The sequence below is a fragment of the Triturus cristatus genome, chromosome 10 (assembly GCF_964204655.1).
Source record: "Triturus cristatus chromosome 10, aTriCri1.1, whole genome shotgun sequence".
Lineage (NCBI taxonomy): Eukaryota > Metazoa > Chordata > Amphibia > Caudata > Salamandridae > Triturus > Triturus cristatus.
Window position 1 is genome coordinate 1,016,815,773 of NC_140593.1, and position 15,450 is coordinate 1,016,831,222.

Here is a 15,450-nt window from a genome sequence, read left to right on the forward strand (position 1 = left end):
AAAGGTGCTGAAACATGCCACGCCGCACAGACTGTGATTATCAGTGCCGGTGCCCAAGTAAGACCTCGCACTACCTACCATATGGAAGACAGGCGGCTGCAGGAGGAAGCTGGCCGGGACAGTCTCCATGGCTCTCTTGACAGTCGCCCACAGAGCCCTCGGCTGGTGTCGCGGTGTTCCTCGCGTGTGCATAGGATGACCTGATGCGCGGCTCAAGTTGTCCGCAGTATGTTATGCCTTTAAACATCAAAGCGCCTACATATGGAAGCCAGGCGTAACAAGCACTAGATATATTTGGTGGCCACCATTAGCCACCCTCCGTTACTGCAGCAGAGAACGGCCATTGCGTAAGCGCCTTATTTCTAAAGGATTTCTGACTTGTCGAGTCACAAGTTTCGTAAACTGCGGTCTTACGTTTGCCAATGTCAAAACACGGCTGCCACCTCTGTTTGTGCTTGAAGATGTAAACCAAGTCAGGGTTGCTTAGAGTAGGGATTATTAATCTATGACTCGGAACGACTACTGTAAACCTTTTCAACAGGAACCTCTGAGGTGCTGGTTCTCAAGAACAGTTCTAGTCTAAAGATTAACTGATGAAGGGTGTAGAGTCAAAGACATAAAAGAATGACTAAACCAAGACGAACAAACACAAGCGCGACCCCGCGGCCGCGAGAGTTAACTGTTAACTGAGAGGGGGAGCAGGAGGTGAGCCTGCGAGTGGTGTGTGCGGCAAAAGTGAAAGTGATCGCGAGCGATGTGCGTGCACCATGACAAGAGAGGAAAGCCAGATGGCGCCTCTGCTCGTAATTATGCGCGTAACCGCACGCTCTAGGCCACACAAAAAGCTGTGGTCTGCTTTTTAAAGCCCACTCACTAAATATCTCGCCAGAGCAGCGCATGCGCTGGTTCAGGCGAGACCTAAAAAAGGGATGAAGGCAATCTTTTTTGGGGTTACCCTGCAGAGAGGGACATGTCCAACACCACTGAAAGGACCTTGTAAAAGCAGATAACCAGCCAAACTAGCATTGTGTATTTCTAACATTTTGAAAACATTTGTGTGGCTTAAAACTCAGAAGTGTGAAAAGGATGGAGACAGGATACCTGTTAGAAGAGCAGGAATTACCTTTTCTGTGTCTTGCCTTTTTTTCCCTCTTGGAGCATTCTCATTAGAATAGATGGAGAGCATGGGGAGTCTGGAGACAATGGCCTCCTTTGAAGTGCATGATTGGTCATTTGACAGGGCCTGCCTCTCTTGTTCTCCCAAAGGCGCTGCTTGCAGAAGAATGATGGTTTTAAGGGTAAAGGCGTTTGCCTATTTGCTCTCATGCGGATTTCTCCTAATGAGTCTCTGAGCTTACCCCACTATTGCCACCCGTCACCTGGAGACAAAGAGTAGTCTGCTGTGAAAGAAAAAGGATAAACCAATTGAAGGAACTGCATCAATCTCGTTCCAGGACAGCACATGTGGAATACTGAAAGCATGTCTGAGAAAGTATACAGGAAAAACAGAAGCGGCCAAAAAGTGTACCAAGAGTTCTCATTGACCAGTGTAGGTGACTCGCACAGAATTTTGGAGAAATATTCGGAGATCAAAGACTGGTGTCCTTGACGCTCCCAGCTTCCCAGAGGTGAAGCAGCATTCCCTGAATAAATCTGTAACAGCCTACTGGAGGAGCTGTAGATCTACTTGGTAGAGGGTTACTTCTGGCCTGCTGAGAGAGGGCTGTTGGAGGCATCTCTGCTGGAATGAGTCTACCTTACGGCGAAGCCAGGTGTAACGGCCTGGAATGGGGCTGCCCAGAAGGAGCAGAGTGTGACAGCATGGCTGCCCTGAGTCTGTGGCACTCTCTGCTACCCTAATGTGCTAGCGGTTACCCCTATCGAATGACGAGCATTTACTCTGCCCCCTCCCCCCCCCCATCCCCTCCGCTTGAGAGTGATCTGTGGAGTTTCCGGATAAAGAACAGTGAGAGCGGCCCAAAAGCAGGTCTTATCTGCATCCACCCCTCCCCCCCCATGCTGCACCCTTAAAATCACATCCTTCAGTTACAACTGTGCCCAAAATTATGTGCATGAAATTCTGTGTGGAGTGCTGCAAAAAGTCAAATTGCATTCAGCAGTTTAGAATAACTCTTGGTACAGTGATGTTGAGTAGTCACAGAAAGGTAGAGTGTGGGTGCTTGAGCTCAAAGTTCTACAATCAACAACCCCATAAGGTGAAAGCCCAGCCTCGGGCTTAATTTTTCAACAAAGACAGTACTTTATTGACACAATGGTACTCAATACTACATGCTACTAGTAGCAAATCAAGTATGTGCCCCTGGCTGCTACTTTGACAGGTGCTGCACCCATGTCTCCTGTTCACTCCTCCCCTTTCTGTCTCCATTCTCCAATCCATAGGCTCTCTGTCGTGTCCCAGGATATTTCCTCAATATCTGCGGGAAAGCAGGAATTTTGTGACTCTAGCACACCTACGTTTCACACTCTTTTAAACAGAATGTGTGCTAAGCCCTAGTTTCTTACCTGTTTACAGATGAATTGTCTCAGTGCACTGCTCAGGCAACTAGGTACACTTGGACATGCATGGTTACACAGAGGAGCAGCAGCGCACCAGCAATCTGTTCTAGAGAACCTCTAGCCTCAGGTGCTGGGCTGAGCTTCATGCCCTCAACGATTCTTCAGCATGGGTCAAGAAAGCAGCTGTCCTGAGCAGACCTGTACAGGGTCATGAGTGTCATCCCTTGGGCCTCTGTAGATGCCAATCGGGGCCAGGCTGGCTGTACCACAGATAAAGCCCCGCACGGGCCTGTCTCAACTTTAGTAGTTGTAGCTTGGCACGGGCCCATCACAACATCAGTAGTTACAACCCAGCATGGGCCAATCACAACTTCAACAGTTTCAGCCCTTCAAACGTTTAGGTAGATGCAGCCTTAACTCGGACTGAATGGCAACACACAATCACAACCTTAACCAAGCCAAAGTAATACGCAGTCACAGAATTCGCAGTTCCCTCCTGGAACCAGAATTTGGAGAGGCCACCTGATGCTCGGGTCCTCCGAGTTCACTGTCCAGCAATCTGCTCTTCTGGGTGGCACACAGCCTTCTGGGACTTATTGCACCTCACTCCTTCCTGGGCAGTCTCCCCTCCACCAAGGTTGGCAGGCTCCTTCTCTTTCTCAGCAGGAAGGCAGACAGGCTTCTAGGTGCTTCAGGACTGTTGCACAGCTTGTCCAACAAGAGATCCAGACTTCAGGTAATGTGCTGTCACATCTGAGAGACTGGTTTTCAGGCAGACACCAGCCCTGGTTGCACAGCAGCCCTCTAAGTACTCTGTGGAGCACTCCCTTCCTCGGCCATAAAATACTTTAACTGGAATAACCAAATGAGGCTGTGTGTCCCTCTTTCATCACCAACTGGCAGACAGAAGATGCAAATCCACTGTCTAAAACTGTAGAATCCGTTTTGGGTGGTTCACATTTCAAATGTCTTTTCCAGGCTGTTCTCCAGGCTCTACCCTAGTGTAGAGTGATGCTCCTCACAGAAAGGTCATCTCCACCCTGGAACACCCAAACAGAGACATAACCGGTTGTGACTTCCGCAAACAGTTTCCATCAGACAAACTGAAGTAGTAATGAGAGCAAGGTTCATCTAAAGGTTTCCCCATGATTCACTATAGAATATGCAGATCCACCCTTCACCACTGCCATCCACCACATGACTGTTCAGTTTGTAGGAAAAGATAAAATAATATATCGAAGGAAGCTCTGTCTCCTCTGCCCTCACTTCATTCTTTAGGTCATCTCCCTCTAGCTACAGGAAGGGGATCAGTACACTTCCACTGACATGGAACACTGTCCTCCGCTCTATCATTGTACAAGGCCAGAAAGGTAATCCAGAATGGATCCCACTAGCCTCCATTACTCTGGTTCCCTCTCACATATCATGCATGAACCATGCAGGTTGCACACATCAACAAGCTTAACTTGCACTCTGGATGTTAGTGCAAAGGACTGTGTAAGCGTATAGAAGCTGAACTGTACACACATGGGCCAGTAGGCATTCACTCCATTGACTCACTTGAAAAGGTCTGGTCACACTGGTGATTCTCAAAACATAGTATATTGGCACCACAGCTCTATATGCTAAGCTCATGACAGAGATTGAATCCCATTATCAACAGATGAGTGCACACTTGGATTTACTCATAGTCGGGGATTGGCCAGGGCCTTGTGCACCCACTACATTATTGTAGCTCTAGGTCCAAAAATCAAAAGTCAGAGTACCATCATTCAGGCACTCAGTGCAGGGGAAACTGCATATTTACTGTGCATGAAATATTCCCATCCAAGCAGCTGAAGAACCGCAACAAACTAGATTTGTGGGCAAACAATCTATCACAGAGACTGCCCCTCTAGTCATTGAACTTACAGAAGGCTGCCCACTTAACAAAGCAGCACTTGTCCTCATTTTTTCCACTGGAGCACATATTTCCTTAAGCTTTAGATAATAGCATATTAGTAATATCCTTGCGTTCCAATGTTCCATATATTTGTGTAATATTAAGTAATGGTATATGTACATACTCTTTCTTATCAAGCAAAATTACTGGCTGGGCATTGCGATATTAGGCAGCATCGATTTTATTGTGAAAATTGTTGTGATGTAGTTTCGAAATAGCCATTTGCTACTAAAGTCTAATAAAGAAACGCCATAAAGAAATTGAAAGAAACAACCCAAAACAAACACAAACATCTCATTTGATGACCGGGCGATATTAGTAAAAATATACCACTGTTTCTTCGATCTTCTCACTTTCTAGAAACATCATTTTAAAATTGTCACAGAATCTGTTGCATTCTGATAGGAAGTTTGTTAAAAAAAAAAAAAAAAGCTGATGTCTAATTGGTGAAGAATTATAGATACTAGGTGTATACTTGACCAGTTCCAGCTACTGGAGATAAATGTACCCATTATTGAATCCGAAGTGACCCATTATTGGATCCGAAGTGGTGCCTTTCGACATCCTTATGGTCTTTTGCTCACCAGTATATCGGACAGCAAGGAGGAACCCATGCCCTTGTCCAGTTCCAGCTACTGGAGATAAATGTACCCATTATTGGATCTGAAGTGGCGCCTTTCGACATCCTTGTGGTCTTTTGCTCACCAGTATATCGGACAGCAAGGAGGAACCCATGCCCTTGTCCAGTTCCAGCTACTGGAGATAAATGAACCCATTATTGGATCCGAAGAGGTGCCTTTCTACATCCTTATGGTCTTTTGCTCACCAGTATATCGGACCGCAAGGAGGAACCCATGCCCTATCCCCAACCCAAGGGGTACTGGAACAGATATCGGTGACACCAACTAAGGGAGCTGAAACCAGGCAAGGGAAATAATCAGTAAAATATTTTACCTTTATATTGCAATGTTAGTGTACGTTCTTGGTAATTCAACCACCCTTCCTCCTAGTAGACCTCCCAAGGGATCTGATTCAGAATGCACTGCTACTAATCTCACGGGGTTCTATATGGGCGGTCAAGGACCAGCCTAGCGGCCGTGTTCTGAAGAACCTGGAGTCTATTTAAAAGATCAGAATTAATTTATAGCAAAAGAGCATTGCCATAATCCATTCTATTGATAATTAGACCTTGTGTTAAGGGTCTGTTTCTGTGCTGCATGCAGTAAGCAGGGGAAGAGGAGTGACAATTGAAGGACGAGCACAACGGCACCCATTTCTAATGATACCAGGATCAAAATGTAAGCCCTGTGGCACTATCGCAAAGCATTCAGACTTGTGTATCAGGGGGGTGATGCCCAGATGGCCAAACCCAGTGTCTAACCTCCAGTGTCACCATCCTATGCTTAGTACGATGGGATGCCTTGTGGCAGAAGCGGTAAACTGCCCAGGAGGATGAGCGGAGAGTCTGGACAACAGCCAGGCCCCAATGTGTGTGGCCAGAAGCTGTGTGCGGCACAGGTGGCTGCCCAGTGGAGGCACTGCGGCCAATACTGAACGAGCAGAGGATTAACTGCACAGCGTTGGAAATAGGGGAGTTTTAAAATAGTATATCAGATAAAAAATAAATCACTGGAAAATATAAGGTTTTTATGGCTCCTAAAAAGTAGTGTATTTGAAACACAAGTTAGTAACTGCCTGAAGAAATACGGTAATAGTGTCTGATGTTTATGAAATAAAAATTTAAAACCATGGTAATTGGCTGCTTATTCAAATCGTAACTCATCGCCCTGCTGTTACCTCACTGATGACACTTTATAATGACATTACTGATCTATCAAGTAACTTCATTGATGACCTCCCTTATGAGATCACGTGACATCGTCGATGACATCACTGCTTTGAACAATAGTACAACTTCTAGGAAAAAGAACTCCATAAAAGAACTTTTAAAGTGATTCAGTGCCAGAAAATATCAGTTATTGGAGACCTTTAGATTAGAGAAATGCCAAACACTGTATGGTCCTTGCCTTTCCAATGTTTACTAGTGAACATGTGTAAGCGTGCACTGGCCATTGCAGGTCGTCTATCCCATTCCCACAAACGCAGCTTTCCCTTGCACGAGGGGAGTGACGCGATATGCACACGTTGGCACGGATCATACGTGCGGTTTCCGTTCTGTGCGTAGGTCCTCCTATTGAAAGCTGCTCCTCAGTTAGACAGCTGACGCAGATTCCGGTTGGTTTAGTTTGATATGGAGACAGAGTGAAGGTCTGGAATAAGAAAAGACTTATGAAACTGTACTACTACGTGTTAGCAAATGTGACGTAGAGAAGCCGCAGAAAATACAGCTGCCGGTAAGAATAATAAGTGGTCATCTTTTCAGAAGTATTTAAACACAACAGCCATCTGGGAAAGCGTTTTCCATTCAATCCTCCCAGGAGGCTTCTGTTTTCCATCCTGCTTGTGCGGCTTCTCGTGGGAAATGCATTGACTATAATAAGAGATACCCAGATCCGCGCTTCCCCATTCCTCTCCACGGTGTGTTCTTGGTCAGCAGTGTGAAAGAAGGTGACTCATGCATTTTAGTGCTGTCTTATGAGGCAGCATGCTGTCACTCGCAATGTCGGACACTCCAGATGCCAATGGTAGGCGGTGATCAAAAATGTGAATGACACTTCCAGCAAACAGTGGCTGACACAAAGTCCCTCTTTATGTATATTACATAATATGTATGTTGCGTATTATTTACAATGATTCTTGACCGACAGCTTAAGCTCTATCAAGCTCAGATCTAAGTAGAACTTACGGATAGCCTGTTACATTGCAGTATGGCAGGAGTGTAAGGATCATAAATCATTAGTATGAAAAGAGCTACCTACCAACCTGGAAAATTGGAACCTAGAATAACTTTTAGCAAACAAGTGAATTCATACTATTTCTAATAACATTTACAAGAAGAAAGGAACATAGTATTGGTGTCTTGTGGCAATTAAATAAAAATTAAAACTTCACCCATTGCTTGGAATAAACGGAATAGGTATTAAGGGTGATGGGAAAAGATTCTGATAGAGAATAAAGGTCTAGGAACACTGGTGCTAGTATATTCTCTGAAATTTTAGGAGAGTTTTGGAAGGATTATCGATTAGAACTTTATTCCATGCTTTACAATGAGGCGCCAGTTGAGTGTAATGAAGTAGACCCTGAGACTCAATATCTGCAATTAATATGATTAGGTAATCATGGATTTGAAGGCAAGTCAAGAGATAACCCAAGACCGCATTCCTTGCTTTTTAATAGACCAGAACCCGAAATGGTGGGTAAATCTTTGTTTGCCTTTCTTTAAAAGGGTAGCCAAATCAGATACCATCCCTAGTTGCTTGAGCTGATTCTTTTGTTCAATACAATATGACAAATGGAAAGGTGTGTGGGTTATTTATCTCTTGAATTTCGCTTTATCTACTGTTAGGATGTAGATGCACGTCAGATTTTTTTTAACATATACAAACACAGAATCTTAAGAGGGTGTCCTTTCTTTTGCACATCAATGTATCCTTTCTACCACACAATTAAAAGGCCTGGTCCACTGGTTTCATTAACTTAAAATGCTGAAGGGTTTTCCCTCCATCCCTTCCAAAAATTGTGCTACACGTTTGGATGCTTGCCCGAGCTCTCATTTAGATTATTGCACTGCCTTCATATTGGTCTTCAGGAATGCCTAATGCTAACCTTTAGTGGCTACAGAACATGACAGGAAGGCTTGTGTGCAGCTGCACAACTTGAGCCATGTCAAGCAGGTACCTCGCTTCCTTCATTGACTTCTGATAAAACGGAGGAATCACTTTAAAGCACTTTCTCACACAAAGCCTTCTTTAGACTAATCCCGCCTTCTTGTGGAAGAACTTGACCTCTTATGTTATTTCATGTTTCTATCTGAAGCGCTAGTGTTGATATTGCGAAGGGCCCCGATGTAGGAATGTTTGCATTGGATGTAGAACCTTAAGGGTGCTGGTCACCAGCTTTGTATGCTTTGTATTGCCTTCCGTTAAGGTACTATAGGTCACCAATCTTGGCCACATCGGACCTGCCCTTAAAGCACACCTTTTTTACCAGTTGTCCTTTTGTTATCTGCACTCTTTTAGCTCTCTTACTTTTGTTTTTAGCACAGAGATGCCTTTCATTAAAAGTGTGCTCCATAAATGAATACATAAATAAGTATACATAAAAGGTAAATAATGGAACACAAGCAATGGGGAGAGGATGTAGCCTTACGCGGACCTGGGGAACCAGGTTCGAGTCTCGGCAATGACGCTCAACATCCTGTGATTCTGGGCAAATCACGTAATCTCCCCATGCCTAACAAAAATGAATGTGTTAATCTGTAACGAAACTCGTTCCCATTTAAAGCGCTCCGGTACCCGATGTCTCGGGTCTAGTTCGCGTTATATCAAACTCTAAAAAAAAAAAAAAAAAAAAAAATGCATTTACATAAACATTCATTTGTGCTTTCTTCTGTTAGTGTTTAGGTCTCGCTTACGCAGCGCGCATGTGCTGCATAGGAGGACCTTTAGCCGTAGCTCTGCTCTTTTTGAAAGCACACACTCGTACTTCTGGCGGTATTCAGCTTGCAGGAGCGAGCAGGGGGCACGCCATAAGCACGAGTGCAGTGCTTTAAAAAAGAGCAGACTGTGCGCGCACGCACGCATGCACAACTCCCGGGCTTGTCTGCATGTTGGAATAACAGCCGCTTTGCCGCTTGCAGATTCCTACTTTGACGCCTCTCATTCAATTTCTATTTCCTGCGTAGCTCTGCTTTCCCAGGTCTCTCGTCTATCCTGCGGTCCACAAGGCCGCCTTCCCTCTTCAGTTTCACGCTCCATCTTGGTTTTTGTAAATTCCACAAGCTTGCTGAAAAAGGATTCCGCTCCACAATAGAAATGCTTCTAGTTTTGATATTTCTTTTTGTCATTTTTTTTTTATTTCTATTTTTTTTTTTTTTTTTTTTACGGAATTGAAAAATGCTTTTGCACCTTCACTGAAGGTTTGCCTCAAATACTTTCAGGAGGGTTGGAGAACAAAGAACGCGGATCTCTTCCTGCGTGGTGATTTTGTTTAAAACACATGATTTCTTTCAGACGGCGTCGTCTGTAGATTAATCAGTTAATAGCGGACTTCCCCCACCCCTCCCACTCAGCTGCATACCTCACATCCCACGCTGTTTTGGCTGCAGGCGCGAGCAGTGCCTCCTTTTTTACAAAGAAAGGGTCAGCTTGCCTCTCTCTACCTCTCTCTACCTCTCTACCTCTCTCCATCTCTCTATCTTCCTTTCTCTACCTCCCTCTCTCTCTACCTCTCTATCTACCTCTCTCTCTACCTCTCTTTACCTACCTCTCTACACCTCTCTACCCCTCTCTACCTCTCTTCCTCTCTCCCTCTCTCTCCCCTCTACCTCTCTCCCTCTCTCTCTCTATCTCTACCTCTCCCTCTCTACCTCTCCCTCTCCCTCTCTCCCTCTCTACCTCTCTCTCTACCTCTCTCTCCATCTCTCACTTTCTACCTCTCTCTCTCTACCTCACTCTACCTCTCTCTATCACTACCTCTACCTCTCTACATCTCTACCTCTCTCTCTACCTCTACCTCTCTACCACTCTCTACACCTCTCTACCTCTACCTCTCTCTACCTGTCTACCCCTCTCTCTACCTCTTTCTACCCCTCTACCTCTCTCTACCTCTCTCTACCTCTCTCGCTTCCTCTCTCGCTTCCTCTCTCGCTTCCTCTCTCGCTTCCTCTCTCGCTTCCTCTCTCGCTACCTCTCTCGCTACCTCTCTCGCTACCTCTCTCGCTACCTCTCTCGCTACCTCTCTACCTCTACCTCTCTACCTCTACCTCTCTCTCTACCTCTCTCTCTACCTCTCTCTCTCTACCTCTCTCTCTCTACCTCTCTCTCTCTACCTCTCTCTCTGCCCTCTCTCGCTACCTCTCTCTCTAACTCTCTCTCTAACTCTCTCTCTAACTCTCTCTACCTCTCTCTCTACCTATTTCTCTCTCTACCTCTCTCTAGCTCTCCCTCTCTCTCTACCTCTCTCTACCTCTACCTCTCTCTCTCTACCTCTACCTCTCTCTCTCTACCTCTACCTCTCTCTCTCTCTCTCTCTCTCTCTCTCTCTACCTCTCTCTCTCTTTACCTCTCTCTCTCTCGCTACCTCTCTCTCTACCCCTCGCTACCTCTCTACCTACCTCTCTCTACCACTCTACCTCTCTCTTTCTACCTCTCTCTCTCTACCTCACTCTCTACCTCTCTCTCTACGTCTCTACCTCTCTCTACCTCGTATAGCCAATAGGTCTCCCCTTTGGGACCTCATAAGTGTTTAGTTATCCAGTACAATATCCTTGGTGCGACAACGTCAAGTGTTGCATGGCTAAACACTTATAAGGTCCCAAAGGCGAGACCTATTGGCTATGCCAATGCTTGTTTCTCTTCTGCTTTAAATCTCGTCCTGCACGTTGGTTGTGATGCTCAATTTCTATATCCATGATAGAGACCTATTGTTATAGGTAAACTACTTGCCTTTATCCACTGTAGGTATCTCATGGATATGCATGCAACCAAGTAACCTCCCCTTTTTATGAGACTGTACCCAGGTCCCCTTTGGCCAATAAAAAGACAAGTTATGATAGCCTCTAAACAGAATGGAGCCTCTTCCTTTATTACGTCAGTGGCTGCAGTGCAAGTTCACGGGATGAGGTGGCTAAGATGTAAAACACTGTTGAACAAATTTTCTGAGTTTTGTGTGCTGCTATATGTATGACATTGTACCGGATGCCCAACCTATCTGGGACTAAACGAGTATAGGGTGTGATTCTATAAAAGATACCAATGCTGGAGAAGTACTTACAGATAATGTTTTCCTTGCACATTTCTGTCTCACGTACTTTTATATGTATTACAGATCTCGTATAATTGAATTTATGTTAAAAAGTTTGGAAAATTTGTAGTTGCATACTGTTGAGAAAAAAAAGCTTAGCCAAATAAAGCTAAAACTGCCGGAAACATGTAAAATGGGTCAGAAGTGTATGTCCAACTCATTAACATGTTGCCAAAATTCACTGCTTTGAAGATTGCCCTGCACAGTGTGCTTTGTAAATAAAAAACTAGAGAAAATGCATTGTTGCACTGCATCCTGAAAATTATCCTTTACATTAACTCGATGGTGCCTCTTAGAGGGAAAGTGTACATCTTGCATTTAGCAATGTGTTTACGTGGATGAACGCTGTACAGAGAATGTGTGGCAAAAACTATTTTCCCATTTTTCCTCTCTGCATAGAAGAAATTAAAATCTTCTATCTAAATCTGCTGAGGGTTGCTCGTGCTGGAGAGCAACCATTGTTAGCGGTAAATTACATTTTCACCTAAAAAAACAACGCTGTTAGACAGACTGAAGATGGCTTTTGGAATGATACGGTTGTTTACTATTCAAGCCACAAAGAGTGTAATTACAAACACCCCCCTCAGTCAACTGCTAAGGTTTTTTCATAAAATTGTGTCGGTTCTGGATCTATCCTTTAGTGTGCACAGTAATGCAAGGAATATGACTCTGTAACTGATATCAAACTGCAAAATCAGTTTTTAATAAGTAATTCATTCCGAGGCATGCGGAGCAAGCTCTCCATTTTCTGGGTCGGAAACTACTGGAAGAATGCTTATGTGCTTTGTTAGCTTCCAGAAGTAACAATAATAGCTTTGAGAGGCAGGTGTGGTAACTCCAACGGATGGTTGGTCTTTTCACTGGTCAAAATAGAAACACTGAGTTCAAACTGTTATTCCTGTGACATTTGCTTTGACAGCATCTGCTCATTACAGAATTACCAGCAGTTTGTAAAGCTAAAAGGCATAGGGCCTTAATTGAAATTCAAATGGTAACCAGCTTTTCTTTTGTCAAGTAGTCTTATTCAATGTACTAATCCCTCTGAACGTTTTCATAGATAATTCGGAGGAAGTCGGTTTACCAAGATCCATGTCGGTAGCAACAGGATTGAACATGATGAAGAGGTCAAAAGTTAAAACAATTTTTCCACATAACCCTGGAAACAACAAGACATTACTCAGTTTTGCAGAAGGAGATATTATCACACTTCTTATTTCCGAAGATAAGGATGGGTGGCTGTATGGAGAACACGAAAGTACAAAAACGTAAGTTCAGTTGCTTTATTGTCAAAATTATGCATGTAGCATCACTTGCACTACTATGTTTACATGTAAACCTATGAATCTATTGGGTGTTCCTGAAGTTGTGTAAAATATATCTAACAAACATACGTTTAAAGAAATTAAAACCTCTTTGCGTGTTTTTCAGTTCATCGGCTATCATTCTTTTCAGATTCATAATATTGTATGTAAAGAAAGTGGAAAATAGGACGGTGGTTTGTCTGCATTCTCATGTTATGGAGAGATGATGCTAGATAGAATTATTTGCCGCTTGATTGGGATTCCCTCTTGTATCAACCACATATAGTTAGAAATAAAACTCGGTTTTTGGGATGTTATGGTGATATGCTACAGAGTGCATTGTGTGCATTTTCTTGGGTGTAATCACAATACATTAGATTTTTGTGCCATGACATGGTTTCAGGATGTTGGGGCACCTGACGTAACCACATAAGTGTTATATGAATAAGTGTTGTTCATATTTTACTAAGGGAAATGTCAAAGCAACAATCTCCTTACGAAGATTGCCACCTTGGGCAACAAATTGAAGACAAATGACCAAACCATTGGTCTAGTCATTTTCCTCACCAGAGCAGGCAAAATATTTGACATCCCAAAATGAAGCTACTGTAGGGAAATGCAAAATGAGGTCTATTTCTCCTCAGTTGTATGACTACTCCATTACCGATTGGTGAAATCGATTATGAATAAGATATTCTCTAGGTTACTAACTTGAAATGCTGGTGGAAACTAATAAATGGCAGCCTTGGGAGACCATGCTTCGCATTGCATACCATTTCTTGTTACTCAATGTATAGTCCAGATCATATTTTCTTCTTTCCAGGGTGGTGTTCAATAGCTTAGCAAAAAAGATCAAGAATCCTCTACTGATTTGACCAACAGTTGAGTAATGGAGATCTCCAAATGCACAGAAGTAAAATCTGGCCATAATCTAGCACATGCACTTCTAATCTAGCTATAATGCTAATCCAAGGATGGCTCCATACTGTGTCCTCTTGAGAGGATCTAGTCAGATAGAGGCATCATTGGATTGGAGCTGTGGAAACATTGCTCTGGTGTATTCTTTTAGATCCATGTGCGAGCATCTGATCTCCATTGTAAATGTCAAGAATATGGCACTATGTGTAAGCTCTCCTTCAGGTGGTGGATTACTTTATACAGCATGGGATCATTCATATGCCTTGAAATATTTGTCATTTTAAGGCTGAGTATTCTTGCTTCATTTAACTTGGCCGTACAAAAGAAACCGATTTGCTTTTTGGGGCCTGCCAACAAGGCCAATGAGATTGTAGTGTCTGTCCCTCAGTTCAAGAGTTTTTCAGTTTCTTTCTGCACCTTGTATGCTAAAGGATCATCAGGGAAGCTTGTATACTCTCCTTAAAGATTTGAATTTATTCTGATGACCGCTTTACCCGAAAATAGTGGCATAAGATTGTTTAGCCTCTTACGGGAACTGAAGTTTATTTGGAGAGTTGTTTTTTATGTCCTGGGAAACTCTACAGCTGGGCTGCTTCTATAGAGAGAGAGAGTTCCCCTCAGGATCTTTCGCCTTGATGAGAAAGGATGTGAAGAACTGGGGTCCAGTTCTTTACATTTCTTTAATTCTCCTATAGATGACCCTAGCAGCCCTGCTATTTCCTGAGAAGGATAAGGTGTTGTTCCTTAGGGGCTTCCAGCTTTATTTTATAAAAAAGTATTGTGGAAGGTGATGGTTAGAAGACTCATTTCTATGTATCAATGGTCAGGAATAAAATCGATTAGCTAACCAATAAAGCCTACTTCTCGTTATTGTTGGCTACAGTAGTGATGATAGCCACATGCAGCACCACATCTCTTATGTATCTGTAGCAGATATCTCTCTGCATAAAACTAAACAGTTAAAACAGTTATGGGAATTAAGAGTGGGTTCCAGGCCGTAATAGCTCCTTAAAAGGAATTTTCATGGGTTAGACCAACATCTACGTAGAGCTCCACATTCGCTGAAGTACTCTAGACTGTAATCAGAGCATCATCAAGGCATACTTTCCCAAATCTCTCAAGTTTAGGGTATTCTCGAGTTAGTTCTATATTTACCACAGGCCAAACGAAAAGAGTCATATGTTTTAATTGTAAACAGACCCAAAACAAAGACATCTTTTTGAGGAAGTGCCCTCTACCTTTTCCCTATTTGTTTGTTCTCTTACATGAAGGCAGTGCATCAATGATCAACTCCTGATAAATAATTGTGAGCTTCCCACATGTGAGAGCGCTGCCAAACCTTCGAATATTATTAGTTGGAGTCTTCATCTAAATGTCATGAATCTAATTGTACTCCTTGGTCTCTATCATTGTAATGTTCAAAGAACCGATAAGCAGTGACTGTGTGCCTAGTAAAAGACACACAGATGATGGACGGAATGCAAAGAAAATCAAACATTCACCCTCAGTCAAGACATCTGGGTTAAATCCATCGTTCTTTTGTTCACCATGCCACCCCAGTTTAGACCCAGCCATATGCAAATCAGTCTTGACCCTGTGCATCATGGGAACAGTCCAGCCCGAACTGCCAAGCCAGGTCCTCCCTGGACCAGAAATAAGTATCCTGGGACCGGTTTCAGGGCATCGCCTAGTGTCACCTTAGTTTTAGCTTACAATGCACACATTTGTGACACTATCATCCATAAATCTGGCTCATGGCAAACAAATGTAGCGCTCCATGATCAGACTCCTTCTTTCTTAAAGAAACTCTTATTCTTTAAGTTGTCTCAGCAACTAAGAAGCACTATA

At 43.5% G+C, this 15,450-nt stretch overlaps 1 protein-coding gene across 1 annotated transcript in view; it reads left to right on the top strand.

The window, feature by feature from the left end:
• The window catches only part of BAIAP2L1 (BAR/IMD domain containing adaptor protein 2 like 1), a 586,052-nt gene that overhangs the window by 470,317 nt on the left and 100,285 nt on the right, over positions 1 to 15,450 (top strand). The window contains exon 10 of the mRNA XM_085629004.1: positions 12,441 to 12,648. Coding sequence (XP_085485130.1) covers positions 12,441 to 12,648 — 208 coding nt within the window. The remainder of the gene's footprint in view (positions 1 to 12,440; positions 12,649 to 15,450) is intronic.